This window comes from Galeopterus variegatus, unplaced genomic scaffold (assembly GCF_000696425.1).
Source record: "Galeopterus variegatus unplaced genomic scaffold, G_variegatus-3.0.2 Scaffold137, whole genome shotgun sequence".
In the NCBI taxonomy this organism is placed as follows: domain Eukaryota; kingdom Metazoa; phylum Chordata; class Mammalia; order Dermoptera; family Cynocephalidae; genus Galeopterus; species Galeopterus variegatus.
Genome location: NW_007726248.1, coordinates 154,327 through 182,321, shown reverse-complemented (window position 1 = coordinate 182,321; position 27,995 = coordinate 154,327). Strand labels below are relative to the sequence as shown.

The window sequence follows — 27,995 nt, the reverse complement described above, 5'->3', positions numbered from 1 at the left end:
ATGCCTCTTCTCCTGTCGCCGCCGCCCGCGCTCTGCCGCGCCCTGCTCGTCCGCCCCTGGAGGGGGGCCGGGTGAGTGAGCCCCGGGCCCGCGGCGGCCCGAGCGCGGCGCTGGCCGGCCTGGGAGCCTGGGAGTCGCTGGGCGCCCCCCGCGCCGGACTCCCTCCTTGCCTGACCCCGGGCTGCTGCGGTCCCCGCCGGCTTCCCCAGGGGATCTCCCCCCGCCCGGGGTCGCTTCCTCTGGTGCCCCAGCCCCCCACCCAGGGCTTCCTCCGTCTGAGGTCCCCGTCGCCCTCAGGGAACCCTGCGGCCGGGCGGCGTGCCTCGGAGCCGCGCCGGGTCCCACTCGGAAGGCGGCGTCCTTCCCTGGGGGCCGCTTCTGTTTTGAGCGCAGCGCGCTTGTCACCGCTCACCCTAGACTCACGTTCAGGGACCCCCCACTTCTGGATTCCCTGACCGCTCCTCCTCCTGCCAGGGTCTCTAGCTCTCTCTGCAAGTGAGATGTTGGACAGACGAGGGACTCCCGTCTGGTGGTAGGTGGGGCAGTGACACTGACCGAGCGCTGGGCACTTGTCGCGTGTCTCCTTGCGAGGATCACGGAGAATTGAATGCATTGAACAGGGCCGGGCACGCAGGCCGTGCCCGGTTATCCTCGTCGTGACATCATTCTCACTCTCGTTTAAACTTGTCACCCCTGTGATGTAGATACTATTATTCCAAACAATGAAGAAAGCGAGGAGCAGTTCCGCGGTGGAGCTGCTCTTCAAACTCAGATTTGCAAACCTCGACCTTGTGGAGTGGGGTTCCTGGGCCCTTGCCCACTCAGTGACAAGTGTTCTCAGAGCCCCTCCTGCTCTGGGCTAGGAAGGGGGAGGGAGATAGGACACAGACCCTGCCCCCGAGGGGCGCACAGTCTGGTGGGGCTGTCCCTGCATGGACCCGTGTTTCTGTCCGCCTGCCTTTCAGAGCTGGGCACCCCTCCTCCCCATCTGAGTTTTGTTTACCTGGCCCGTAGGGCTGTGACTGTCTGTCTCCCCTGCTGAGCTATGCACTTTCTGAGTTAATGAGTGTCCCTCTCCCTGCCCCCAACAGATGGCACTGGGGTGTTTGAACACTGCTGTGTGTTGTCTGTGGGTGGGGAGGGGATAGGAAAGGACACAGGAAGAAGACATGGGATAGAAGGGCTCCTCTTCCAAACTGAGATTTGGGAACCACACTTGCCACATCCTCTGTGATCCCATTTGCAGGCCTCTCCTTGCATTCTGAGACCACCCTTCTCAGACCCCAAGATGGAGGACCCAGGGAGATGGGGCCATCTCACGGATTCATGTGTTTCCTGAACACCCAAGCAGTATATCATCCCATTTTACAGATAGAAAAGTATCTGCAAGTTAAGGCAGATGTAGGATTCATCCCTTAACACAAGGCTTCCTGACTTGAGAGGGGAGAGAGCATTTTACAACCAATCTCAGGCTCAGGTTACCTCTCCCAGTAAGCAGCTGGCCTGATGCCCTAGACAGGATTTCTCAACTTCAGCTTTATTAACATTTGAGGCCAGATAATCCTTTGCCATGGGGTCTGTCCTGTGCATTGTGGAACGTCTAGCAGCATCGCTCGCCACTTCCCACTGAATGCTAGTAGCACCCCCAGTCATGACAATAAAATAAAGTCTCCATTCAATCCCTTTACTGACCAGCAAAAAAAGTCTCCAGACATTGCCAGATGTGGGTGGCGAGGGGCAGAGTTTTCCCAGTTGAGAGCCACAGCTGTAGAAGAACAGCTTTGGTATTTGATCACTTGTAAATTTATTCAACAAATATTTAAGACACTTGGTGTGCCATGTCTGCATTTATGGAGAAACAGTTTTAGGACATTTTTAGTGGTATCTCTGTGTCCTATATGTAAAACTGTCACCCGAGAAAAAAACCTCTTTTGAGGAACTGAAATGGGTGATGTTTAGTGTTTCCTGCTTTGCCCCAAGTGCCAGGAATCTCAACCACTTTTTTAAAAAAATTTTTTTATTTTTAAAAGATGACCGGTAAGGGGATCTCAGCCCTTGGCTTGGTGTTGTCAGCACCATGCTCAGCCAGTGAGCTAACCGGCCATCCCTATATGGGATCCGAACCCTTGGCCGTGGTGTTATCAGCACCGCACTCTCCCGAGTAAGCCACGGGCCGGCTCCTCAACCACTTTTTAAAAAAACACCTTGACAGTGTATTTTCTTTTCTTTTTTTTAAAAAAAATATGTGTCCATTGTAAAAAGTACAGGTAAAGCAAACAAAAACAAAAACAAAAACAAAAACAAACAAACAAACAAAAAACCCCCCAAAACCCAAAAAACAAAAATCACCTGTAATCTCACCACACAGAGGTAACCACTGTCAACATTTTGACTAATGTTTTTAACTTTACATAAATATATATACGCTTTAAAGAAAAAACAACATAAAAATGGACTCATCTGCAAATACTTTTTTGTAGTTTACTTTTTCCTTTTATAGACTTATCTGTCTTATTTTATGTCCCCAAGACCTAAAACAGTGTCTGGTACCTGGTAAGTCCTCAGCAGATATCTGGTGAATGAATGAACTTATCACGTGAGCCCCTCCTCGTCAGTAGATATTTATCACAACTGATCTTGACACAATAAGCACAAACACATGGCCTTAGTGGATGGGCCCTGGTGGCAACGGCTACCATTTGCCTTTTATGTGGATTGTTTTACTCAGCTGCTCAGCAACCTGTGATGTAGGTGTTACTGTCCCCATTTCACAGACTGAACAACTGAGGGCCATGGAAATGAAGGAAAAGTCCAAGGCCTCAAGCTGGTAAACACCAGGCCTCCCAGTTGATTGTCCTTTTTCTCCTCTGACCCTGACTTCCTGCCCTTTTCTCTATTAACTTTATCACCAGTGTCTTTGATTATGTCTCTGCAAATTCTCTTTGGAAACATGAAGGATACAGATTTGTATATAAATTTAATAAATAAAAGAGCTAACCCAGGCACATAATTGGCTTACAGTAGATGTTAATTTCTGTTCCTTACTTGCCCTTGTGCCAGACCCTTCTGGTGTGGGGTTCCGGAAGTGACTCCTCCTTGGCTTGCTTGAAGTGGGGGAGCTTGTGGGCTGGCATTGGCCACTGCCCCGTGCCCTGCAGTTATCCTGGGTGATTGTGGACTCCTCTCAGGCTACCTACCTGTTTAATTTTCAAAGTATCTAACCACCCAGTGCTTTTCCCAGCCTGCCTGGCCCTTGCATGGGCACAGGTTGCCCTGGGCAGGGGCTGGCACCTCCCATCATTCCCTGGACATTCTCTGCTCTTGAGCTCCTCCACATGGTGGCCGGGGCAATGCCTTTGGCCTGGAATGCCCCCCTCCCCCGGCCCCTTCTTTTTTTTTTTTTGTCTTTTTGTCTTTTTTCCGTGTCCGGCAACGGATCGCAACCCTCAGTGTTGCCATGGTGGCCGGGGCAATGCCTTTGGCCTGGAATGCCCCCCCCCCCCGGCCCCTTCTTTTTTTTTTTGTCTTTTTGGCTTTTTTCCGGGTCCGGCCACGGATCGCAACCCTCAGAGTTGCCCCCGTACCGGACCGGGGACCGGCAACGGGATCGCAGCCCTCGGCGCTGCTCCCGCGCCTCGCTCAGCCAGTGAGCGGGAACCGGTCTGTATGTGGGATCCGAACCCTCGGACGGGAGCGCCGCCACGCTTCCCAAGCGGCGCACTATCCAGTGCGCCACCGGGCTGGCCCCCCCGGCCCCTTCTGTACACGCACACTCATCCAGCTCTTTGTGGCCTTGGCAGAGCAGCTGTCCTCTGGTGCTTCTTGCAGATGGGGATCATCATGTTAATAGCCATGTAGCAGAGATGATGTGACGAGGGCGTCTGGGTGCCTGGTACTTAGCGTGTGCTCTGTGAATATTTGAGTGGAGAATACATAGAACTTGTAGTGATCTTAATACTTCCAAAGCTGTTATAGTCCCCTCTCAGGCAGCATTTGGCACTGGTGCTCCTTGGAGCACTCTGCTCCCTGTGCCTGCACCTGACTTGACACACAGTGGGTGTTGAACAGTTGCTATTGAAATGGCGCAGTACATGGAGCATGGCTTGGATCCTGGCTCCACCTCTGAGCTGCTCTGTGGCCCTGGCAGGTTACTCAGACTCTCTGAACGGCCTCATGTTCTCGTGTGGAAAATAAAGATCATAATAGCAGCCCCCTCTTAGGGTTGTCTTGGCAATTAAATGAATTTCTATGTGAAAAGTACTTCGAAGAGTGCCTGGCATCTAGAAAACTCAGTAAGTGTTGCTGTGATTATTATGAGCCCCCTCACCCACCAGCAGGTTGCCCAGAGTGATCCTCTTTAGGAATATCAGGACAAGAGGGTCCCAGCAACGCAAGAGTGGTGGTAAGGCGGGCGGTGTGGAACTCAGATGTCCTTCGTCCCTTCCCTTTCTTCTAATTAGTTACCCCAGATGCAAAACTCCTTTTGTTGGGGTTGACTCTGCTCACCCCAGGGGATGGGGAAGACACCTACTCTTCTTGGGGGCTCCCGATTCCCCAAACCTTTCCTGGTAGAGGCCACAGCATGGAGTGGGAAGACCCCTGGGCTGAACGCAGTGTTGGGGGACGTTGGGCAAGTTACTGCCTGTCTCGAGTGGCGTCTTTCCTCCTGTGGGAAATGAGGGGGTTCTAGCTGTATGCTGAGGGGGATTCATCTGTCCCATCGGCCCCATTTGACTGACCATGGGCTTCTGAGATGCTCCTGGTGTTTCAGCCATAGTGTACGTCTTCTGAGTAAGAAAGACCTGGGTTCAGATCCTGCTCTGTCACTTCAACAAACGGTGGCCCTGAGCCATATGCTAGTAATCTGTCTGACTCTCATGCATGAAACAGGTCATAATAACACCTCCCTCAAGCATCTGTAGGGTACAGTCAATGAGATAATCCCCATATCTCACTTAGTTTAGTGCTTGGCTTCTGCGAGTGCTTAATAAACGTTCCTTGGTGTTTTCCAGGGTAATAAGGTTGAGCAGCTCATCTGGCTTCATGCCCTTCCCTCCCAGCCCCACCCTGGGCCCTGCACTTTCTCTGCTCAACTCTACTGCTGCTCTTATCTGGGTGATAAGGGGGATTGGCTTTATCAGGCCCCAGATAACAGCAGGAAGAGCCTGAATGAAGCTAATTGAGGCTGAATTAAGTTAATTTTCTTTTTCCTCGCCTTGACTTTGGCCACCCCGACCCCTTCCACTGGAGAACCCTAGAGACCTGTGTCTAGCCCCACGTGTTAGCAGAGGAGCACTGGCCTCAGAGTCCAGTCCCAGGGGCCTGGTGTCAACTCTAATACCACTTGTACGTTGATTGTTTTTAAAGGTATTTCTCAAGTTCTTACCGTGGGGTGTCCACTGGTGCATGGAATGGACGTGGGCCAGCTCCATGGAGCTTGTGGCCTGGCAGGAGCACAGACAGTCAGTCAGAGCTCTGTAAGGAGGGTTGTCACTGGTACTTCGAGAGAAGTATGGGGCTATGAGATGATCTGATAGGGGCCCCATCCAGGGTGTGAGAGGTTAGCCCCATGAAGAGCATCCCAAGCAGAGGAGACTCCAGAAAAGATCAGGGTTGCCAGATTGCAGCCAACGGGTGGGGTGGTGGCGAGTGAATCTGAAGGCCTCGGTAAGGATTCTGATTTTTTATTTTAGAAGAGGTAAGAAGCTCCTGAGCAGTTTTGAGCGGAGTGTGCTCTCACTCTCTGATGATCAGATTTTCATGTTAGAACTATAACTTTGGTTGTGGTGTGGAGAGTGGCATGGAGACAACAGAACAGGAATGGCGTTGCATGAGTCCAGGTGAGAGTTAATAGTACCTTGGCCCAGGTGCTGGGGGCGGGCTGGGGGCTGAGGGGGTGACCTAGGAGCCCAGGCCTTCTGCTTCCCATTTTTCACTCTGTAGATTTCTGAGCTTGCATGGGCTGGCCCTCAGCTCCATGCTGCCCTGACATCTGCTGCTGCAGGAGGAAAAACTGTGGCTTTTGTAGCTCAGACACCAGGACCTGCAGATGGAGTGGCAGTCTGAGGTCTCAGGCAGTGAGGTCCCCAGGTGTGCAGAAGTGGCACCCCAGGTTGTTAGGGAAACCTGAGCCAAATTCAGACTCTGCCCTGTGCTTCCTTCCCCAAATGGGAGGTTGGGTTGTAAGCCTGGGTGCTCAGGAAATTTGTGAATGATTAAATGAATGAGCTATTTTATAAACCTGGTCCAATTTATTCCCACATCATTGCCTTGTGGAATAAATGTGTGCTGACTGTTTGAATGAATGAATGAATGAATGAATGAGGAATGCAGTCCTGCCTAGAAGGTCCTCACCGATCCTCTTAAACGTTCCTTGGTGTTTAAGTTCCTTGGTGTTTAAGTCCTTGGCTCTTAGAAGCCTAAGTCCTGTGAGTGATTCATCTCTGCCTTCACCCGAGTCAATGGAAGGGTGCTTGTGTTAATTCAAAATGGCCCATGAGCCAAAGCTAGGAGTCCCTGGGTTATTTTTGGCTGCAGTTTACTCAGGATGAACTTTGAACTAGTCTCTGTTCCACAAGCCACACTTGGACTGATGGACAGCTGGGCCAGGGCTTGGAGATGTTCCAGGCACAGAGAAAGCTATGGGGGCATGTGATTCTGGGGTCACAGTGGGCCTCTGCCCTGTGGAAGGTGGAGGGAGGCTTGCAGGATTTCTGTTTCTGACACTTCCTGAGAGGGAACAGAAAAAGAGCCGGTAGCTTCTACATTTTCAGGTGCGGGTCGGATACGATGCTAAATTTATTGCTCTAGTAGTTGTTTACCACCTGGTCTAGCCCCTGAGAATGTGATCCTTGAGGACATTTGGGAACCAATTTTCCTTTGAAAGCCTGGCCTAGTGGAATACCATTATGAAACATCTTTGGTTTTCTTAGAAAAACCCCAGAGCAGGAGGGGTGAAGAAAGGCCAGCACTTTTAGTCCTCACGATGACACATCAAGGTATGTAGTATTATCCCCGGTTTTCTGGTGGGAAAACAGAGGCTGTCAAGGTTTATAATGATGTGCTGAGGTCATGGAGCTGGTGTAGATTTGGGTTCTGGATTTGTCTGCTTCCAGGGTCTGTGCTTTTCCCATCTACCCAAGCCAGACCCAGGTATTTAGAGTCCCACCTCCTGGCCGGAGGAGGAGATGGTGCCCCCTGCTTTACCATTCATGGTGGGTGTGGCTTTTGGAATAAGCAGTCAGCAACTCGGCTCAAATTCCAGTCTTCCCCAGAAGATAGGGAATTTAATGCACTGAGCACCTCTGTAGCTTTGCCTCATCTGGAGGGAAACAAGCTCCAGAGTGTGACTTGCTCAAGGTCACACAGCGGTGAGAGGCAGAGCTGGATTGGAGCCCAGGTCTGTCCTAGTCTCCTCCTTCCTTTGGTTAGGGGAAGGGCGTGGCCTGAGGAATGTGGCTCTGGCTCCTTTGGGTGTGGGGGGGGTGGGGGGCTGCAGAACCGCTGACGGGGGTGGGGGAGGGAGAAATCCCTTTGCTCACTTGACCCCTCAGGATCTTGGGTGACTTGGCCCCTGCCCCCGTCTCTCCCTCCAAACCGCACAGGCCCCTTTCTGCTCTTCCTGTTCTGGGCCTTTGCACGTGCTCCTCTCTGCCTGGAATGCCCTTCCCAGCTCTTAGACCTCTTTCAGCTGTTGGTCAGAGGTCACCTCCTCATAGAGGCCCTCCCTGACCCCCTGGTTCCTTGCTCGTGTTCGCAGTCACCATCTGTGATTATTGTGTTTAGTTCCTGCCTGTGTCCCCCGCTGGAGGTCAGCTGCAAAACTCACGGTCTTGGTCACTGCTGTATCTCCAGGGTTGAGATGGCATCAGAGATGCTGTGGGTCCTCCATAAACCTTGTAGAATGAACGAAGGACCTGCCTGCACCGTCCTGTTGTGTGTCCTTCCTCCAAGTCTCCCAGGCTGGCTCTTTGAGCCTCCAGGCTGTCTCCAGTGAGAAAGAAAGAAGAGTGGTCCCCGACTCTCAGCGTCAGCATTTTGTTCTCCTGTTGGGTATAAACAGGCTCACAGAACAGCAGCCTTGGAGCAGCCTCGGACTGTGTTACCCTGAGACCGTGGTGAAATGAGACACAGTGAGCCCACTTCATAGTTGTGTCTAAGCAGACAAAAACAGGTCACTGTGCTGTCTACAAAGTATCAGACACCCCTCTTGCTGCATGAGGGACTGCTGCATCTTTGCTCAATCATAGAATTGCCCCCACTTTCTGACAGCTTCTAATCCAGAGCAAACCTGGCCTTCCTTAAACCTGCACATCACCCACCCAAAGCCCAAATCCTACAATAGGTTTTTTCTTTTTTTTTTTTTTAAAAAGATGACCGGTAAGGGCCGGCCCGGTGGCGCACTGGATAGTGCGCCGCTTGGGAAGCGCGGCGGCGCTCCCGTCCGAGGGTTCGGATTCCGCATACAGACCGGTTCCCGCTCACTGGCTGAGCGAGGCGCGGGAGCAACGCCGAGGCTTGCGATCCCGTTGCCGGTCCCCGGTCCGGTACGGGGGCAACACTGAGGGTTGCGATCCATTGCCGGACCCGGAAAAAAGACAAAAGACGCCAAAAAAAAAAAAAGATGACCGGTAAGGGCCGGCCCGGTGGCGCACGGGATAGTGCGCCGCTTGGGAAGCGCGGCGGCGCTCCCGTCCGAGGGTTCGGATTCCGCATACAGACCGGTTCCCGCTCACTGGCTGAGCGAGGCGCGGGAGCAACGCCGAGGCTTGCGATCCCGTTGCCGGTCCCCGGTCCGGTACGGGGGCAACACTGAGGGTTGCGATCCATTGCCGGACACGGAAAAAAGACAAAAGACGAAAAAAAAAAAAAAAGATGACCGGTAAGGGGATCTCAATCCTTGGCTTGGTGTTGTCAGCACCACGCTCAGCCAGTGAGCGAACCAGCCATCCCTATATAGGATCCGAACCCGCGGCCTTGGTATTACCAGCACCGCACTCTACTGAGTGAGCCACGGGCCGGCCCCTACAATAGGTTTTTTCTACCACCACTTTACTGAGACACTCTGGTTCCCCGTGGTGTGTGTTCTCCCTCGCTGAGACCACCAGTAAACCCAATTTGTCCAACTCCAGTTCTGTTCCTGGTGGTCTCTGGCTGGGAATGTTAACACCAGAGGGAGATGATATCTGGGTTTCTAGACTCAAATCCAGGTTCCTCCTAATCTTGATCTGGAACTAGTCATTCTCCTTTTAGGAACCTAAATGACCTTATTTCTCTCAGGGGGCGGCTGGTGAGGCCCATCCTGTGCCATTGTGGGTGGGAGGCTTTGCCAACACCAATGGGCCCCTCGGACAGTAGAGGGGCTTTGTAGTCACTATTGTCCTCATTCACAGAGGAGGAAACGGAGGCCTGCAGGGGAAGTCCCACAGCTGGGAGGTGGCAGAGCTGAGGCTGACCCCAGAGTCCCGGCTCTGACCCGCCTATCCTCCCACCTCATGACCCTGAGACACGGTAGGGGGTGGTGGTCACTAGTTACTGAGGTCATAAGATTCAAGCAGGGAGTTCTTGAAACTCAGTACCCTGGAATCAGACACCGAACCCCCAAACCAGCTCTCCTTGTTGCTGTGAACTGAGCTCAGGGCAGGCCTGCAAGGTCACAGTCTGCATCTTGGACAGTCCTGCTCGCCAGAGCTCTCTTTGGCAGTTCTCTGTCAGCCAAGAGAATCTCAGCGCGTTCACATTCTCAGGAGACTCAGCTCTGGAATGTGCTGCCTATTCAGCTTGGGTGTGTTTGGGGTAAAGGCTGCCGTGTGGGAAATAAAGAGAGAGTGACCCTTTACATGTGCAAGGTACTTAAACATAAGGTTTTGCATCTGCGCCTTTAAACTTCAACCACGTGAGCTTGGTATGATTCTTCTCACTTAATAAATGTAGAAACAGGCTCAGAGGAGGCAAGTCACAGGCCCAAGGACACACAATGGCAGGACTAGGACTTTTGGCTTTTGGACCCCAAGCAGGTTCTTTCCCCTGGTTCTTACAGTTGCTATGGAGTTCAGGCTCTGGGTCCCTGTCAGAGACAGAGGGGTTGGGCCTGGGGGAGGTGGCCGTTGCTGACCTGTCTGCGTCTGTCCCCTGCTGTTGTGCCCCAGGCTGCGGTGGAAGCACCCCTCCCCACTGAAGGTGGCCAACGAGCCAGTCTTGGCATTCACACAGGGCAGCCCCGAGCGAGACGCATTGCAAAAGGTAACAGGAGGGTGGGGGGCATCCAGAGGGTGTAGGACATGGAGACAGCCCCAGCAGCCCTCAGATCCCTCTCCATGCCTATAGCCACGACCCTAACCCTGACCCTAACCCCTGTTCCCAGCTTTGGGAGGCAGCCTGGGGTTGGGGGACCACTATTGGTCTGGAGGGTGAGAGAAGCTGGGGCAGCAGGGTGGCAGCCTGGGGACACTTGGGGCCTCTCAGGCCAGGTCAGAGGTCGTAAGCCTAGATGTATTGAAAATATTTTCCAGTTGATTGCCAGTATTTAAAATATGTGATTTCACATACATTTCAGATGCAGTTTTTTATCTTTTTGTAATGGGAAGACCTGGCAACACTGGCTTCACCTTCTTGCAGGTGACAATGGCTAGAGCTGAGTCCTGCTGTCCCCTTCTTGTTTATGTGTCCATGTGGGCAGCTCTGTTTGCAGACTCCGTATCAGGGTTTTAGGTGGGAGGAAGAGGAGAAGGAAGTGCCCATCTGCCCTTTGTCCCTTGCCAGGCCTTAAAGGACCTGAAGGGCCGGACAGAAGCCATCCCGTGTGTGGTGGGGGATGAGGAAGTGTGGACATCGGACGTGCGGTACCAGGTGTCGGTGAGTCCAGTGGGTGGGCAGGCTTTGGCCTCTCCCGAGTCTGTGGTCTCCCTCTCTGACAGCTCATAAGCATATAACACGTGGTCTCCACCTTCATGGGGTTTATGGTCCCCTCCCACATTGTGGATTCCGTGGGCCAGTAAAGATTCCAAAAGCAGAGGGCCCTGCCCACACTGTGCCCAGCCCTTAACTGCATCCTGTCCACAGGCAAGAAAGACCATGAGGAGTCCACACAGCATTTTATTATTCCTGATGGATTTCGCCACATGGGGGCGAAGCTATGGCAGAAAGTAGGGCCCCAGACCCTGTGCTCCTCAGGTGACATTGGCCTAAAAAACCCACCTGCTCAGAGTTTATCCATCCAGAAACTGGCATATACTTCACATGGACCAGGACACTCATAGGTCTATAATTTGAGGGAGAGGTGAGTGAGGGTGGAGGACCCAGGCCTCCCACTGTGAGGGTTTCAAGGGCAGCCAGGAGCAGCAGTTGTCCACAGAGGTGTCCTGGATCCCCTACTATTGGATCAGGACCAGAGGTCCCGACAGCTGGAGCTGTTGGAGCATGGCCTGGGGTCTGCAGGCTTCCAGCCAGTTCTCTTGCACCAGGTGTGTGCCCAGGTGCCAGCTGAGGGCAGCTCCCACGACCTGCTCACTGGCCTCGTCTCTGACTGCCTAGAACCTGCCCTCACCTGCAGCTCCCCTAACCTCCGAGGCCACTGTGGCACCTGGGATTTTTCCAGGCAGTGACTCCAGCTGGATGTTTTGGCCACATGGTGATCCTTGTAGCCTGACATGTGGGGTAGTGGCAGGTGTGAGGGTGGGATCTGTGTTTGCTGGGGCAGGCTCAGTTTGAAAGCTCTAGGTCCTAGGCACTGTCTTGGACCCTAAGCGTCACAGGCCCATCTCAGGCATGGGCAGGATACAGGTGACTGTGCCAAGGGTTAAAATGACGGGAAAAGGCCACTTTCTACTCAGACCTAGACCAGCACTTTCCAACAGAACTTTCTGTGGTGAGGATGGTGATGTGCCCTATCTGCAGCCACCAGCCACGTGGGGTCACAAGCACGTGAACGTGGCTGTGGCTGCCGTGTTAGACAGGAAAGTGCCAAACAACCCAGTGGAAGACTAACAGGTGGCCAGAGTGTTGACAGCTGTGGCATAAAATGATACGTCGCCAGCCCGGGGTAGGGAAGAAGGGGCGCTTCTCACCACTGCTCACGCTAGCGTTCGGTGCTTCCCGGCTCCTTTTGCAAATGTTCCTTGAAGATCTTTCCATTTGTATGAGTAAATCTGGGTCTCATGCAGAAGGCTCAGGGAGCAGGTGCTCTGTTCTGTAATAGCTTTGGGGGATGGCAGAAGTCCCGAGCATTTCACGACACCAGCGTGTCATTTTGGGCCTCGCCTGGTGACGGCACCCATTACTGAGCTGCACCCTCGTGCCAGACCTGGTTTGGAAGTATTTTCATTGGGGATGCCATTGGTCCTCCTCGCCGTGCTACAAGGCAGGGGGCACAATCCCCATTTTCCAGACGAGGAGGCGTGGAGGAGGGAAGTGAACTTCCACAAGGCCCCACAGCTAGTAGGTGGGATTTGAACCCGTGTCTGTCGGACCATGAAGTCCATGCTTACCCTGAAAGACCATGTGGCCCATGCCTTTCTCCTGGGCTGTGAACCTTCTAGAGCAGGAACCATGTCTTACTCATCTTACAGCAGGTGCTCCATGACCTCAAGAGAGAGAAATCGGTGGGGCTGGGCCACTGCAGAGGGCTCTGTGGGGAGCCAGAGAGAGAGTGAGCATGTCCAGGACTTTCCTGGAAAACAAGCTCTGAGCCTGGCCCTGTCCTCTCCAGTCCTGGTACCTCCCTCCTGGGCAGTGACCTTACCCTTTTCTTCTTCCAGCCCTTTAACCACGGACACAAGGTAGCCAAGTTCTGTTATGCAGACAAGGTGAGTGAGTCCCCGGAGACTGGGTTGGGGTTGCTGCCCCTGCTCTGGCCTGCCCTGCCCTCTGAGATGCTGCTGTGGAGGTGGACATCAGTCGCTGCTTCCTTCTTTGGCCATGGGGGGTGGGTGGGTAGGGGCGCTGGTGCTGAGGAAGTCCTTGGGTGATGTCTTTGACAGGGCCAGGCATGCAAGGCTTAACTTGAGCCAAATGACAGCTGCCTTGGCCAGGACCAAGACATCCCCAGACATGCTGATTGCTGTGAGGCAGACCGTGGTTTGGGGATGAGATAGATCCTGGAAGGCTGAGTCAGGGCAACTGGGAACACCTTAGATGGAAAGCCAGGCAGGGAATTGGCATCGAAGGGGCCAGCAGGACAGGATGGGGTGATCCATAGCACAGGGTCTAGGAGTTGGTGTCATGTGGTGATGATGGGGCAGGGGGTGTACCTGCCGGCAGCAGGTATTTTTCAGGTTGAGGTTCTGACCTCAAGGGCAGGAGGCTCTGGATGGTGGGTTCAGGAGCACCAGGTCCCAAGAATAAGGTGAGGCCTTGTTAGATCATGAGAGAAAAAGTGGAGCAGGCTTAACAGCTGAGGGATTTGATGCCAAGTCCTTGGCGTGCTTGCCAGCCTGGCAGTCCCTTGGACTTTAGACTGGCAGCAAGACAGTCTCTGAGCCTTGGGCAGCCCAGCTGGCCATGGGACACAGTGTCTGCAGCTGTGGGGATGAGGGGGCTGAGGGCCAAGGGAGCCAGGGGTCTTCCCTGGCTGGGGTGAGTACTGGCCTTCCAGATCTCTGCTCCCTCTCCTGGGGCCCTTCCTGCTGCAGGAGGCAGCTCCAACCTTTCCTGTCTCATCAGGCTCTGCTTAACAAAGCCATCGAGGCTGCCTTGGCCGCCAGGAAAGAATGGGACCTGAAGCCTGTTGCAGACCGAGCCCAGGTCTTCCTGAAGGCAGCTGACATCCTGAGTGGGCCACGTAGGGCTGAGATCCTCGCCAAGACCATGGTGGGACAGGTGAGGCGCCTGTGGCCCTGGTGGGGTGGGAGTTCCATTTTGGCAGATGTCAGCCAGACAGCTTCTGGGTGCCAAGCCTTGTTGGGGACTGAGATATTCTCAAAGGACAAGGCATAGGAGCAGGTACAGATGAACAGAAATTGCTAGACAAGGCAGGTTGTGCTAAGCCCATGGGTCCTACTGTGGCCCCTTCATCTCCTCTGCCCCTGCTCCAAGGCTTCTCTGTCCTTCCTGGCCAGGCCGTCCCATCCTGCCTGGGATGGAGCCAGTTTGGACTTAGCAGGACTCCCTGGACACCGCAGGCATCCTCCCTGCCTCTGTCCAGTGTGCCACTGCCTGGAATGCTTGCACTCTCTTCCCTGCCTGGTGAACTCTTACCACCTGATGCAGCCCAGATACCACCTCCTCCATGAGGCTTCTGGAACCTTCTCAGTCCAAAAGGATTAGTCCCATGTCTGTTCTCCCATAGCATGGTGATCCTTGGTCAATCACTGCTTGGATCCCATTGGGGTAGATTGGATTCTTATGTACTTATCGCCCCTTTACAAGCTTTTAGGGCATAGTGATCATGTCTTGATATTCGTGGTTGCATGCTCTTTAAGGAGTCTAGAAAGCTCCTGATAATGGCTTTGGAGTGGATGCATGCTGAGTGAGAGTGGCACTAGCAGGGTGGAGTGTGCCAGGGGAGGGATCCGAGCCTTAGGGTGCCAGCCGATTGGGCTCCCGAAGGGCACATCATAGAAGCCCAAACCTGGGCTCTGCCTGTTTACTCCTTCCCGCTCCTGTCCCCATGGTTAGAGCGCCCCCTGCTGCATGGAGGTGGTATGACAATTTCACACCCCGTCAAATGCCTCATTTGATGGGCTCAGCCACCCTCTGGGTGGGCGTCTGGCTCCGAAGGGTTCTGGGTGAGCCACACATTGAGCAGAAGACACGCACACACATGCTCTAAGATAAGGTCAAGTTCCTTCTTTATTTGGCTTGAGGATCAGGAGCTTCTAGGAAGCACTGTACACATCTCTGCCCAGCTTCCTCTGCTTGCGACCCAAATGGGGTGCACACTTGGCAGTGACCCTGTGTGCCAAGGAGTGGCCTGCCCAGATCTGGAAAAGCCCCATTCTTGAGGCCCAGAGTCCTTTCCCCTTGGCTAATGTTTGCCATCAGGAAGAATAGACAGTTTCAGGGGATCACAGTCATTGGCCTCCTGGTTCTTGGCCCAAACTAAGTAGGGAGGCTGAGTACCCATCCCAGGGGAAGGAGCTGTCTGCATCCTGTGCACAGTATCTCTGCCCTGGTTCAACGGTGGCGGGTCCCCCACTCATGCTGAAAACCACTCACGATGTACCCTTTATCTGAGAGGCTCTGCTCCTGAGTTTGGTCTAAGGATCATGATCATAGATCCAATCCCGGTTACCACCATTCAGGGTTGCTGTGAGACTAAGGCAGTGATGTGAAATGCCTGGCCCAAAGCAGGGGTCAGTAAATGCCGCTGATCCCGATCCTGCCCAGGGGGCGATAGGCTGACAGTGGTCGCTCAGCTACTTGAGAATCGGTTTCCTTTCTCTCCTCAGCCCCTGGGATGGGGCTGGTCAGTCCACTGAAGGTTCCCGGTTTCTGCTGGGCCCACTTGGCACTCGCCATGGGCACAGGGTTGGATGTGGGAGAGGCATGCCGCTTCCACTGATCCCCGGCCACCTGCCTTGCAGGGTAAGACGGTGATCCAAGCAGAGGTCGATGCTGCGGCTGAACTCATCGACTTCTTCCGATTCAATGCCAAGTTTGCCGTGGAGCTGGAGCAGGAGCAGCCCATCAGCGTGCCACCCAGCACCAACAGTGTGGTGTACCGGGGGCTGGAGGTACCCATGGTGGTGGGGGCGGTGGGGGCTGTTGGAAGCCTCAGGCTTGGCCTCACTGCCACCTCCTTCCCAGGGCTTCGTGGCGGCTATCTCACCCTTTAACTTCACTGCGATCGGTGGCAACCTGGCGGGGGCACCGGCCTTGATGGTGAGACATGGGTCCAGGTGGGGATAAAGGCGGCTAGTCATTCTCATAGTCCCAACAGACAAAAGGCCACACTGTACCCCTCGGGTCCCAGCCCTTGTGGGGGGAAGTGCAGAAGGTGGAGGCAGCCTGGGGCCATAGATAGGCTTTGGAGTCAGAGACCTGATTTGAATCCCAGCTTTGTCCCTCTCTGGGGGGGGGGGGGGGGCAAGCCCCTGGACTTCTCTGAGGCAGTTTCCTCATCTGCAAGGTGGAAGTAATAGCAAAGCCTGTTACAGGGTTTCGAGGATCAAATGAGACACGTCTAACCCCAGGCAGGTGTGGCCCCGAGTGGGCTTAGTACAAGTGCACTTCAAAAAGTTCATGGAAACATGGAATTAAAAGATAATACAAGTTCTCCCATGAACTTTTTGAAGTACCCCCGTATATGGCGACTCTGTTTACGATGATAGTTATCGCCCACTTTGAGTGCTCCTTGTGAGCCTGCCACTGTTAGGTACTGGATGTAGATGACCTCATTAATTCTCTCAACAGCTCTGAGGGGGGTCTGTGGTTGTGGCTCTTTGCCAGATGGCGGAACTGGCACACACAGTGGTGACTTGTTTGTCAAGGTTCCATGGCTAGTAAACAATGAAACAGAGAGGGATTTGGACTTGGTCTGTCTCAGGGCTGGGCTCTGCTGCCATAATCAGAGGGAAGGGGGCTGTCACCATATGAGCTCCCAGTCTTACGGGGAAGACTGCAGCCCAGCCCTCAGGCAGCCTGGGCAGGAGGAGGGCGGACATGGCCATTGGGAGGCCTGGGCCCCAGATGCCGTAGCTGGACACTGATGTCCAGGTGTGTGCCACGTACCTGCACGGGGATGTCCTTGTGCATCTGCGAGCAGACAGATGCAGCATGTGCCCAGGTGCCCACGTGCCCTGACCTAGGACACGTGCAGAGAGAGCCTGTGAGCACTTGCCTAGTTGTGTCTAGTGAGCACCTAGTGACTCGGAAACGTGAGAACAGACCTGCCTGGGGGTGATGGCAGGACCAGTTGGTGCAGGCTCCTAGAGAGAGGGAGCCCTGGCCAGAAAGTGCAGGAGACAGGGCTGGGCTGTGGCCTCGTCAGCAAGGGCTTTTGGAGCACGGTGCCAGACACTTGGAGGAGTGAGGTTGGGTAGGGGACATCCTGGCTGGCACAGGGCCCTTGTGGCTCCAGTGAGGGATGACCATGCTGTGGGGTGGGGAGGGGTTGGGGCTGATGGCCTGTGGCCTCATAAGTCATTGTCATACCTCCCGGGCAGGGCAACGTGGTCCTGTGGAAGCCCAGTGACACTGCCATGCTGGCCAGCTATGCCGTGTACCGCATCCTCCGGGAGGCTGGTCTGCCCCCCAACATCATCCAGTTTGTGCCAGCTGATGGTCCCACATTTGGGGACACTGTCACCAGCTCCGAGCATCTCTGTGGCATCAACTTCACAGGCAGTGTGCCGTAAGTCCCTGGTGGGGCGGGTGGTTAGAGAAGTTCACCAGGCAACCTCTTGTCACCTGCTGTCTGCCCAGGGGCCGGGGCTGTGAACCTACACTTGCTGTGTGGCCGTGGCGAGCCACTTCACCTCTAGCAATGCCTATCTTGCGAAATAATTGTGAGGATCAAATGAGTTAAGGAACAGGAAGAGCTTTGTAGGTTGGAAGTACAGCCTACAGATGTTGGACAATACTGATTTCAATGCCATCTCTGCCACTGGAAAGGGCACGAGGGAGCTTGGAATGAATTGGAGGAGGAGTCAGGAAGGCTTCTTGGAGGAGGTGGCATCTAAGCAGAGGAGTTGGCCAGGCAGAGGGGAGAGGGCATGGGAAGAGTGTTCTAGGAGAGGGACTAGCACACAGGGAGACCTCCAGGCAGCATGTGTGTGCTTTAGTGGGTGGCGGGGTCCCATGGGGCTGAAGTGTGGAGTTCAGAGGCTGAATGGCAAGAGGGTGAGGATGGGTATCATGGTTCAAGATGAGGCAGGAAAGGCAGGCAGCTGCCGAGTCCGACTGTTCATTCACTCACTGATTTAGCAGGTGCACATGGTCCCCGACTTAATGACAGTGGGACTTAAAAGTTTTTGACTTTATGATCGAGTGAAAATGAAACACATTCAGTAGAAACTGTACTTTGAATTTTGAATTTGGATCTTTTCTTGGACTAGCGATAGATGCGTGAAATGCATTTTCGAGTTGCAGTGGGTTTATCAGGATGTAAGCCCATGGTAAGTTGAGGAGCATGGCTGCGCTGGGCTGTGTGCTGTGCTAGGGTTCAATTGTGAGTGAACACGATGCATAAGGTCCCAGCCCTTGGGGTATTTGGTCCAGGGCCTATAAGACCCTTATGTGTCTGTGGAGGTGTCTGCTCATTTTGAAGGTGACGGGAGCCACGGAAGGTTAAGCGGGAGGAGCAGCTTAATCAGAGTTCTGTTTTAGGTGGATATTACAAACGATGGCCTTAAATTGGTAGTGATGGCCCAACTTTGTATAACTGAGACAATTTCATATAAAATCCAGATGTTGGCTCCTCTTGAGAACCTGGATGCTCTGGTCATCTGAGCCTGCATCTCCCTGTGGCACCGTTGGCTGGAGGTGGGCAGGTGCTCTGGGTCTCTGCATACAAGGTCCACCCCTTTACTTGTCCTGCCTGGCTCCTCCAGGCCCCTGTGTCTGCACCGTCTGTCGTAGATGATCGCTCTGGCTCCTGTGTGGTCTCTGGCCGGAAGCAGGAGACTGGTTAGGATGCCGTCGCCATCCAGGCAGCGGTGTTGGGGCTCGAACCAGGGTAGAGACTGTGGGAATATAGAGAAGGGGACAGATTCAAGCGGGAAGGTAACAGGGAGGTGCAGTGGTGCTTACCTGGCCACAGGGCGGGATTGGGGTCGGGGGGAGGGAGCGAGCAGGAAGCCCAGTCTTTGGGCAGAAGGGGCATTGTTCACCAAGGTGGGCACCCGGAGGTGAGCAGCTGGGGGGAAGATGAATCGCATGTTGGTCACTTTGGCTTTGAGGTGCCTGTGGTCACCTGGGTGGCGATGTCTGGAGGCGGCCTGATGTCCGGGTCTGCAGCTTGGCATCCTTCCAGGTGTCCCCTAGGACACTTGTGGTGGCTTCTCACCTCCGCTGCCCAGCCTCAGGCTCTGCCACCCCCTTCCCTGCCAAGGTTTGCTGGGTGGCCATGGCAGCGTTAGAATTGCTGAGGAGGGCCGTTTTCCAAAAGGCCTGCTCTGCCAGCCGCGGGCCCCCCGGGTCCTTGCCTATTAGCGGGTGGAGCGGGCCTGGCCCCTATTTGCCATGCTCTGATGAGCAGCGGGCTTAAAGGTAGGAAAGCCATAAATTAGTATTAGCTACTGTGTCGCTGGCTCCTGGGTGATTAGCATTTTTATTGTTTTGTGGTGCTGAGGTTGGTCACACTCCGAGCCTGGGGAGGAGGCGAGGACCTCCAGGCAGCAGCTTGGGGTGGGGGCCTGAGTTCCCTCTCTCTGGACCCTCCTCCGTTTGGCCTCTCAGGCCTGGGTGCTGGGCTGTGGTTGCCTGTTGCAGACCTTGGCTGTCTCTGTTCCCCAGTAGGCACCTGTGGTGTGCCGAGCATGGTCCTAAGCCCTTAACTCACATTAGAGATAATCACAAACCCCTGCCAGGTGGAGATTGTTCTCTCTAGTTCCCAGATGAAGTGCAGAATTTGAGGCTCAGAGAGGTTAAGTAATGAGCCTGAGATCACACAGCTCTGTGTCTGGGGCAGAATTGGAATCCAGTACCTCCTGGCTTCAAACCTGGACCTTCTGTGCACATAGGGCTGCCCACCCTCCCTCCCCACAGGCCTGGAATGCGGCCTGCTCCCAGCTGCCAGCACCTGCTGGACTGCTGACCCCAGTGCTCCTCCCTGGGCTTCTCGGCCCCCTTCCTCTGGTAGGGCCTGCTCCCAACCCACGGGACCCTCACCCTCCCAGGTGCCTGAGCCCGACTCCCTGATTCCTACCCTGTCCTCCTCTGGTTCCAGCACCTTCAAACACCTGTGGAAGCAGGTAGCCCAGAACCTGGACCAGTATCGCACATTTCCACGCCTGGCTGGAGGTAAGGGCCTCTCTCCCCAGCCTCCCCTTCCCTGGGGCCTTAGGAACCCCTCCTCTGCCATCCTGAAAGAGGAGGAGATGGAGGTGTTGCAGCCACAGATCAGGCGGGATGAACTGTCTTGGGCAGCAGCACCGTCCAGTAGAGCTTCCTGCGACGATGGATGAGTCTGTAACTGTGCCCTCCAGTAAGAAAGCCACCAGCCACATGTGGCCATTGAGCCCTTGAAATGTGGCTAATGTGACTGAGGAAGTGAGTTTTTTGTTTTCTTTCATCTTAATTAAATTACATTTCAATGGCCGAGTGTGGCTGGTGGCTCCTGTGGTGGACAGCGCAGGCCTAAGCAGGGGAAGGTGCAGATGCGAGGCCACGAAGTGGGAATGAGCTTGTGTTTGAAGGAACAAAGCGGGACCAGTGTAGCTGGAGGAGGGATTGGGGAAGGGTGGCAGGAGATGGGGCTGAGAGGTCTCAGGGCCAGATCTTGTAGACATACTACAGTTTTCCCACAGGGAAACAGTTTCATGGTCAAGGAAATTTGGCATGTACCGTGTTAGAGCAAAATGGATTCCTCTCCTGCAGGACTTCTCAGAGCCTTTAATGCACTAATAGGCACTGCCCATCTTCAAGGGCAAGGTCTGCCATGCGTTGTTTCCCAAACTCATTGGGTCACAGAACCCCATTTTTGCAAAGGCCCATAGGCCAAGTGTTTTGTGGAACACACTGCGGGGACACTCCGAGACCTAGAGAGAGAAAGGGCTGCCGGGGTTCACACGGCACACTAACAGCAGGGCTGAGGCTGGTTCAGTGTCCTCACACCCAGGGGTGAGGTGGGGCCCATGGCGAGTCTGGACCCCATTCCTGACTGGTGGGAGCTTTGATGGGAGTGTCAGGAAAAGTGAGCCCACTTCAGGGTCAGATGTGGCATGTCCAGTGTCCAGTCCCCAGGGCACCCCGGTGCCACCTTTGTGAGATACAGAGCAGTGAGCCCCTGTGTGGAGCTGTGTGTGGTTTTTTGCAGAGGCTCCTTCCCACCCTCTCTGAGGGAGAGAGACCACTGTTTCCCACTTCTCAACCAGGAGCATTTAACTTCGTCTCTCTGTGCCTCAGTTTTCTTGTCTTTAAAATGGGAATAATAATGGGAGGTTGTGAGGTTCAGTGAGACAAAGCACAGGTGCCTTCTAGAGCCTGGCCAGTGGGAAGTGCTCTCAGCTGCTGTTAGCTGACATTTCCCACAAGTGAGGAAACTGAGGCTGGGAGGGTGCAGTGACCTGCCTGAAGCTCCCTCATGCTAAGGAAACTGGGGAGTGGCTTCTTGCCATGGTAGGGAGGAGGAGCCTGGCCCTGGCAGTGGACATGGGGTGGACTCCCCTCTCCCCTGCTGGGCAGGAGGCAGGGGAAGCCTCAAAGAGAGCTCTGCCCACTTCTGGGAATGGACTGCTCTTGGGAGCCTTGGATTCTGGTCCTTCATCTGCCTTTGTTGGGCAGTCTCAGTTTTCTCATCTGCATCATGGGGAGTTGGGTCTGATGACCTCCAATGCCCTTCACCATGCTCTGAGCCTCAGTTTCCTCGTCTCACACTCTGTAGAGTGGGAGAACAGACTGGCTTATTGGTTTCTGGGACATTGTCCGGTCCTCACTCTGTGCCTCCTCCCGCTGTCGTCTGCTCAGTGCTGGTGGCTGGTCATGGGGCCCCGTGATGAATGTAGAGGGTGCTTTGGGCCCCTGGGCCTTTGGGGCAGTCCGCCCTCCAGCCATTTCCCCACCTGGGTCCCTGTAGAGTGTGGCGGGAAGAACTTCCACTTCGTGCACTGCTCGGCCGACGTGGACAGTGTGGTGAGTGGGACTGTGCGCTCAGCCTTCGAGTACGGCGGCCAGAAGTGCTCAGCCTGCTCGCGCCTCTACGTGCCGCGCTCGCTGTGGCCGCAGATCAAAGGGCGGTTGCTGGAGGAGCACGGCAGGATCAAAGTGGGCAACGTAAGTGGCGCCTTGGTCCCCTGCTGCGGCGCAGCGGGTGGCTGATGGGATTGGGTCCCTGGGAGGCTTCTGCAAGTGGGGCTGGGGTGTGCGGGGAGGGGGCTCCCTTTGTCTCGGCCTGTGGCGGCTCATCTCTTCTGGCATCTCTCTTGCCTCCAGCCTGCAGAGGATTTTGGGACCTTCTTCTCCGCAGTAATTGATGCCAAGGTATGGGGCAGGAAACAGGGCGTTCCTGGGGGGCCAAGCCCTGGACCGTGGAGGAGAGGGAGGAAGAGAGAGGGGAGCCCTGACTGGGGGGTGGCCCAGCCCCACTGCTTGGAGCAAGGCAGCTCAGTAGCCACATATAATCCCCCCAGCTCTGGAAAGGGCAGAATCATTCCTAACCAGAGAGGAGGTCATCTCCTGCACACCCTGAACCAGGCTCAGCAAGCCCCTTATAAGTGCACATGCGTGTGCACACGCACATGCACACACACAGGCCGGCCCACGCATCTGCGTGCACACACCCAAGTACACATGTGCGCATGTATGTGCATATCCGTGAGCACGTTCACGTAGACGTCTGTGTAGTCGTACATGCAGGTCTACCCACATTAACACATCCACATGCACTCAGCACACATACGTGCATATACGAGTCTACCCACATGCACGCACGTATACACGGGCATACAGATGCCTACATGCTTAAACGTAAATGCCACATGGCTGTGCATGTGCCCATATATACATTTCTGTGTGTGTGTGCATGTTGATAAGTAAGCATACCTATATTTCTGCCACACACACGCGTGCGTGTGCACACACACATGAGCATGCATGTCTCTGCTTGTCTCTGCTGTGGCTCAGCCAGACCTTGGCATTTGCCCTCAGTATCCCCCTACCACTCCCTGTTTCAGAAGTTGGGCCATTCTGGCAGAGGGGTGGGTGTATTGGGAGGCTGCTGCTGGGGTGACCTCCCAGCCTGTCTTTGACACACATCCCCCTACACCCGCCCCAGTCCTTTGGCCGCATCAAGAAGTGGCTGGAGCATGCACAATCCTCACCCAGCCTCACCGTCCTGGCTGGGGGCAAGTGTGACGACACTGTGGGCTACTTCGTGGAACCCTGCATCATTGAGACAAAGGACCCACAGGAGACCATCATGAAGGAGGTGACTGGGGTGGGCAGCTGGGACGCCGATGAGGACAGCCTCATCTTAGCACAGCACACACACAAGGTATTTGGATGGGGTCTTCTCCTCGAGACATGACCCCATTCACAGATGAGGAAGGTGAGGCCTTAAAAGGGAATGTCTCACATCTGGAGAGAACAGAGCCAGGTCTTGAGCTCAGGCCTCTTGACTCTAAATCCAGTGCTCTGTCCTTGAGCTGCTGACTCTGGCCGGTGTCCTAGCACTTCCACTGCCCACAACAACCACGGCCACCACCGCGATTCTACCAGCTAACATTCACGGACTCTTACTGAGGGCGGCCATAGCTGGGCACTTGACACAGAGGAGGTGGGTGTTATCATCCCCATTTTACAGATGAGAAATGGAGGCTCCAACAGATCAAGGCACTTGCCTGGGATGACAGTGCAGGGGAGGGAGTGGCCAGAGGAGGAGGAGCTCTTCCCCATCCCCTTGATGGCAGGGGGATCAGGAACCCTCCGGGAGGGAGTGTTGTCATCGGGCAGTTCCCATGCCAGCTGCTGCCTGAAACCTCCCATTTCCAAGGACCTGGACCATATGCTCTCTGGGTGTGAGTTTGGCAGGAAGGGCCAGAAAGTTTTTAGATCTTTTGCCAGGTTGGAGTAGGGTGGGCAGGGCAGGGAGCTGGGCACGTTGCTGTCCCTGGACAGAATCCAGGAGGAGGCAGTGCCTGGCCTTTGTTGCAGGGGCTGGGAGAGGGAGGCCAGAGCAGAGAGACCGGGAGGTCTCAGGGCACTGGCCCACGTGGAGGGCCTGACTCCAGTCTCTCTCCCAGGAGATCTTTGGGCCCGTGCTGACCGTGTACGTCTACCCAGATGACAAGTACAAGGAGACGCTTCAGCTGGTCGACAGCACCACCAGCTATGGCCTCACGGGGGCAGTGTTCGCCCAGGATAAGTGAGTGGCTGGCGGCAGCCCCCAGAGCCCTAGTCCTGGTGTCTTGTACCTGCTGGCTCCAGCCCTATCCCCACCTCCTAAGCATGCTTCCTAGTAGTGATGCTGCCCCTGCCTTCTCTCCGTGCACCTCTCCTCAGCCCTGACAGGCAGGCAGGCAGGCAGGCCTGTGCCCCAGCACAGGCATATGCAGGCAGCTAGAATCTTCATTACAAATGCAGGTGCTGGGGCCCCACTGGTGGCCCCTAAGCCTCAATCTCTGTGGGGAGGCCTGGGAATCGGTGCTTTTGACTGGCTTCCCCAGATCTGAGGGGGCCCCTGAGCGAGGTGATTGCCGCATGCTGCAGAGCAGACACGAGGCTCGGGCTGGGCTCACTGCTGGTCATGCAGAGGCAGGATTCGAGCCTGGGTCTCGTGATTGTAAACCTGAGGGTTTGCTTTTCTTCCCTCCATGGCACTGGTTGCCGCCCTGTGTCTGCCTCTAAGAGACAGTGGAGGTGGGCTTGGAACCTGAGAGGAAGCGGGGAGTCTGGGAGTTCCCCCGTTCCTGAGGGACAGGATGCTTGGACCAGGATGGGTCTCTCCCTGGGGTGCAGTCTGACCCTTCTTCCTCCCATTCAGACCTCAAAGCAGCCCTGCAAGGGAGGTGTGCTGAGGCACAGAGACTAGGTCACCCACCCAAGGGCCCAGAGCTAGCAGTTGGTCAGTGCCACATGTCCCAGACTGCCTCCCGCTTAACCTAGAAAGCCAGTGTGAGTGTGGGGGGCAGGGCTCTTGGAGGGGGGTGAGCCAGCTCTTCTCTGACCACTGCACTGCCTTGTAGGGGCGTTGTCCAGGAGGCCACGACGCTTCTGAGGAACGCTGCCGGCAACTTCTACATCAACGACAAGTCCACTGGCTCAGTGGTGGGCCAGCAGCCCTTTGGGGGGGCCCGAGCCTCTGGTGAGTGTGCCCCCATTAAAGAGGGGAGCTGAGTTCCTGGCAGGAGACCCTAGATCCTACTTCTCAAGGTAGTTAAGAGTAATAGGGATGGCATGAGGGACTGACTGAGCACTTAACGGTGGGCCAGGCTAGCATGGTGACTCTGAGTACTCTCAGCAACCTCAAGAGCAGGGGTCCCCATTTTACAGAAGAGGAAACTGAGGCACAGGGTCAGCGACTTGCTCAAGCCCTCATGGCTGGAAGGTGGTGGGGCTCCCGCACCCACACTTGGCACCACCATGCTCAAGATCACTTCAGTCCAACGCCCTCCACTTCACAAATGGGGAAACTGAGGCTCAGAAGGGGCGGCGACTTGCTAAAGATTACTGCTCCCTAGTGGCAGAGCTGGGGCTGAAGCCAAGTGTGGGGGGTTTTCCTACACCCATGACTCTGGCTCTTGACAGACACTGACTGGGAGTCCTACAATTTAACTGAGTTTTGATATTAACTGCCTGTGGTTAGTGCAGACCCCACAGGTTAAGGGCTCAGTCCCATAAGACTGCTCCCCACTTCAGATGCCAGTTACAAGTAGTGGGTCTGCAGGTTTCCCCCACTTCTGTCTGACCTGGCTACAAGTCAGAGGATCCCATGACCCCCTTGTCAGGTTCAATAATTTGCCAGAACAGCCCTCAGAACCCAGGGAAAATTCACTTACTATTACCCATTTATTACAAAGGATATTTTAAAGGCTACAGATGAACAGCCAGGTGAAAAGGTTCATAGGGTAAAGTCTGGAAGCATCCCAAGCACAGGAGCTTCTGTCCCCGTGGAGTTTGGGGTTTGCCACCCTCCTTTTACGTGGATGTGGTCACCAACTAGGAAGCTCTCCAAATCCTGTCCTTTAGGGTTTTTATGGAGGCTGCTTTACTGGGGCTTTTGTGATTAAGTCACTGGCTATTGGTGATTGGCTCAACCTCTAGCCCCTCTGCCCTCCCAAGAGTTGGGGTGGGGGCTAAAAATTCCAACCCTTTAATCACAGAGTTGGCTCTGGCAACCAGCCCCCATCCTGCTGGAGTCACCTCATTAGCATAGTCTCTGGTGTGGTTGTAGGGGCTTATTGTAAATGACAAAAGATGCTCTTCTAACCTGGACCACTTGGGAGCTCTGGCTGGAATGAGATGAAGACCAGAGGTGTCACAGGGTAACCCCAGGACCCTGCCTCCCAGATAACCCTTGCTGGTGGGGCGCAACAGCTGTCCCAGCCCCTCGCACCTTTGCAGACTGCAGGGTCTCCTGCTGCCCCCCAACTCCTCTGCACCCCAGGCTGGGCACCTCCGTGAGGCAGGCTGCCATTTGCTGCTTGCTGGTGCTCCAGTTGTTCAACCCCTCCTCCCCACTCTTCCCCTTCTGCTCAGAGCTGTTGTATCTTTTGGGAGAAAAACAGAACTGTCTTTTCCACAGGCACCAATGACAAGCCAGGAGGCCCCCACTACATCCTGCGCTGGACGTCACCCCAGGTCATCAAAGAGACCCTTGAGCCCCTGGGGGACTGGCGCTACTCATACATGCAGTGAGCCTACTTGTGCCTCCACCGTCCACCTGTGTGTCTGTCCAGACGACGGACCTGGCTGCACTGGCCCCACCCAGCCCCTCCACCTGCTCCTCATGGACGGCCCCATTTCTAGACTAAGGCTTGGCCCTTCCCCACCCTGGCCTGTGTGCCAGCTTCTCTCATCCATCTGTGTCAGGTGTCCAGAGTCTGGTTTGAGATCATGTTGGGGAGGAACAGGGCTGTCACCCCTTATCATATTGACCATCCTAGGAATTCTACCTGGTGGGTATGGCCTTGGTGCCTGGCAGGTTCTTTACTCATCCGTTTCTCTCTCCCCTACCCTGGGGCCCAGTGGCTCAGGAACGTGGGGAATGAAGATGGAGAAGCTCTTGGGATCCTCTGGGGAAAAGCAGGCAGCTCTGGGCCCCTTGGCAAACCTCACCACTCACAGAGGCTCCTGGCCTTGGCTCTGTCTCCTGCAGGTATCCAGGTGATGTGTGACCCAGGTGGCCTGCAGGGCACACACGGTACCAGGCGGCCTTGCCTCTTTGGTCTGGGCTGCCCACGTTCCCCATTCTATCTGTGCCTAAATACACCTGAGCCAGTGGGTACCTGCACCCAACCATGTGCCTTAGATGCTGCGTGCCTTTCTCCAGGTGCCTGCGTTCACCTGAGGCCCTTGTGATTCTGGGCTGCCTCCACATGGCAGGGCTGGGGGCTGCTGGAGGCTACGGCCAAGGTGTGAGATGAGTGGTCCTTCTATTTGGGCTGTGGTTTTGGAAGACCTTGGGTGGCCTTTGTTCTGTGTGGCTTCCCTTAGCTCTACTGGTCTTACCTGAATGTCCCCTCCCAAAACCTTTGTCAGGGCCTGGGCTTTCCCTGCAGGAGCTCCGTGCCTACCGGGCTGTGGTGGACAGGCCCAGACAGATGTTGCCCTCCCTTCTCCCAGTCCCCCGAGACCTGGCCTTGGGTTCCCATCAGCCTGGGCCGAGCATGCTGCCTGTAGAATCTTCCCTTGTTACATGTAAGCAGCTCCTGGTGGACTGGCCCCTCCATGGCCTGTTCTTTGGCACAGCCAGTCGGTGGCCACGGGCAGATTCCTTCTGGTCTCATTCTGGGTGGTCAGGGATCTATGAGTTTGACTTTCAAGGATGGTTTTTACAGCACTGTGAAAGTGCTGGGTCCTCCTCAAGGTTAGCTGCATGGGGCCACCACGGAGCTGGTGTGGCTGTTCCCCAAATGCTGTGTTCCACACTGTGGCCCACAGTCGGGTGGGTGCCAGTGCTGCCTGGGCCGGGGGTGGGTTCTTCTTCTTTCCAGGATCTGTGTCGTTTGCCATGAGGAGCCAGTGTTCCCGGTTCTGCACTGTGAGGTGGCAATGGGATTTGCCCTGATGCCACCCAATAAAACACCTGTTACTTAACCAAAGCAGTGGTCCTTCTGGTGGGGGTGGTGGGGGCTGACCGACTTCTAAATCTGATGGCATTGCCAATGTGTTGTCAGGCGGCAGGGTGCAGCACCCTCGATATGAGGGAAGGAAGGGTGGGCCTGCTGTTTGGGAGCACC

At 55.1% G+C, this 27,995-nt stretch overlaps 1 protein-coding gene across 1 annotated transcript; it reads left to right on the top strand.

Annotated features, from left to right (window-relative positions):
- Positions 1–27,852, top strand: ALDH4A1 (aldehyde dehydrogenase 4 family, member A1). The gene is made up of 15 exons (XM_008589465.1): positions 1–71; positions 10,149–10,242; positions 10,762–10,854; positions 12,756–12,803; positions 13,660–13,815; positions 15,522–15,671; positions 15,745–15,819; positions 17,103–17,290; positions 19,826–19,899; positions 21,674–21,870; positions 22,030–22,077; positions 22,871–23,023; positions 23,838–23,959; positions 24,780–24,898; positions 26,339–27,852. The coding sequence occupies exons 1-15, from the start codon at positions 1–3 to the stop codon at positions 26,449–26,451; spliced, it is 1,701 nt and encodes a 566-aa protein (XP_008587687.1). The 3' UTR covers positions 26,452–27,852.
- Positions 27,853–27,995: the final 143 nt, after the last annotated feature.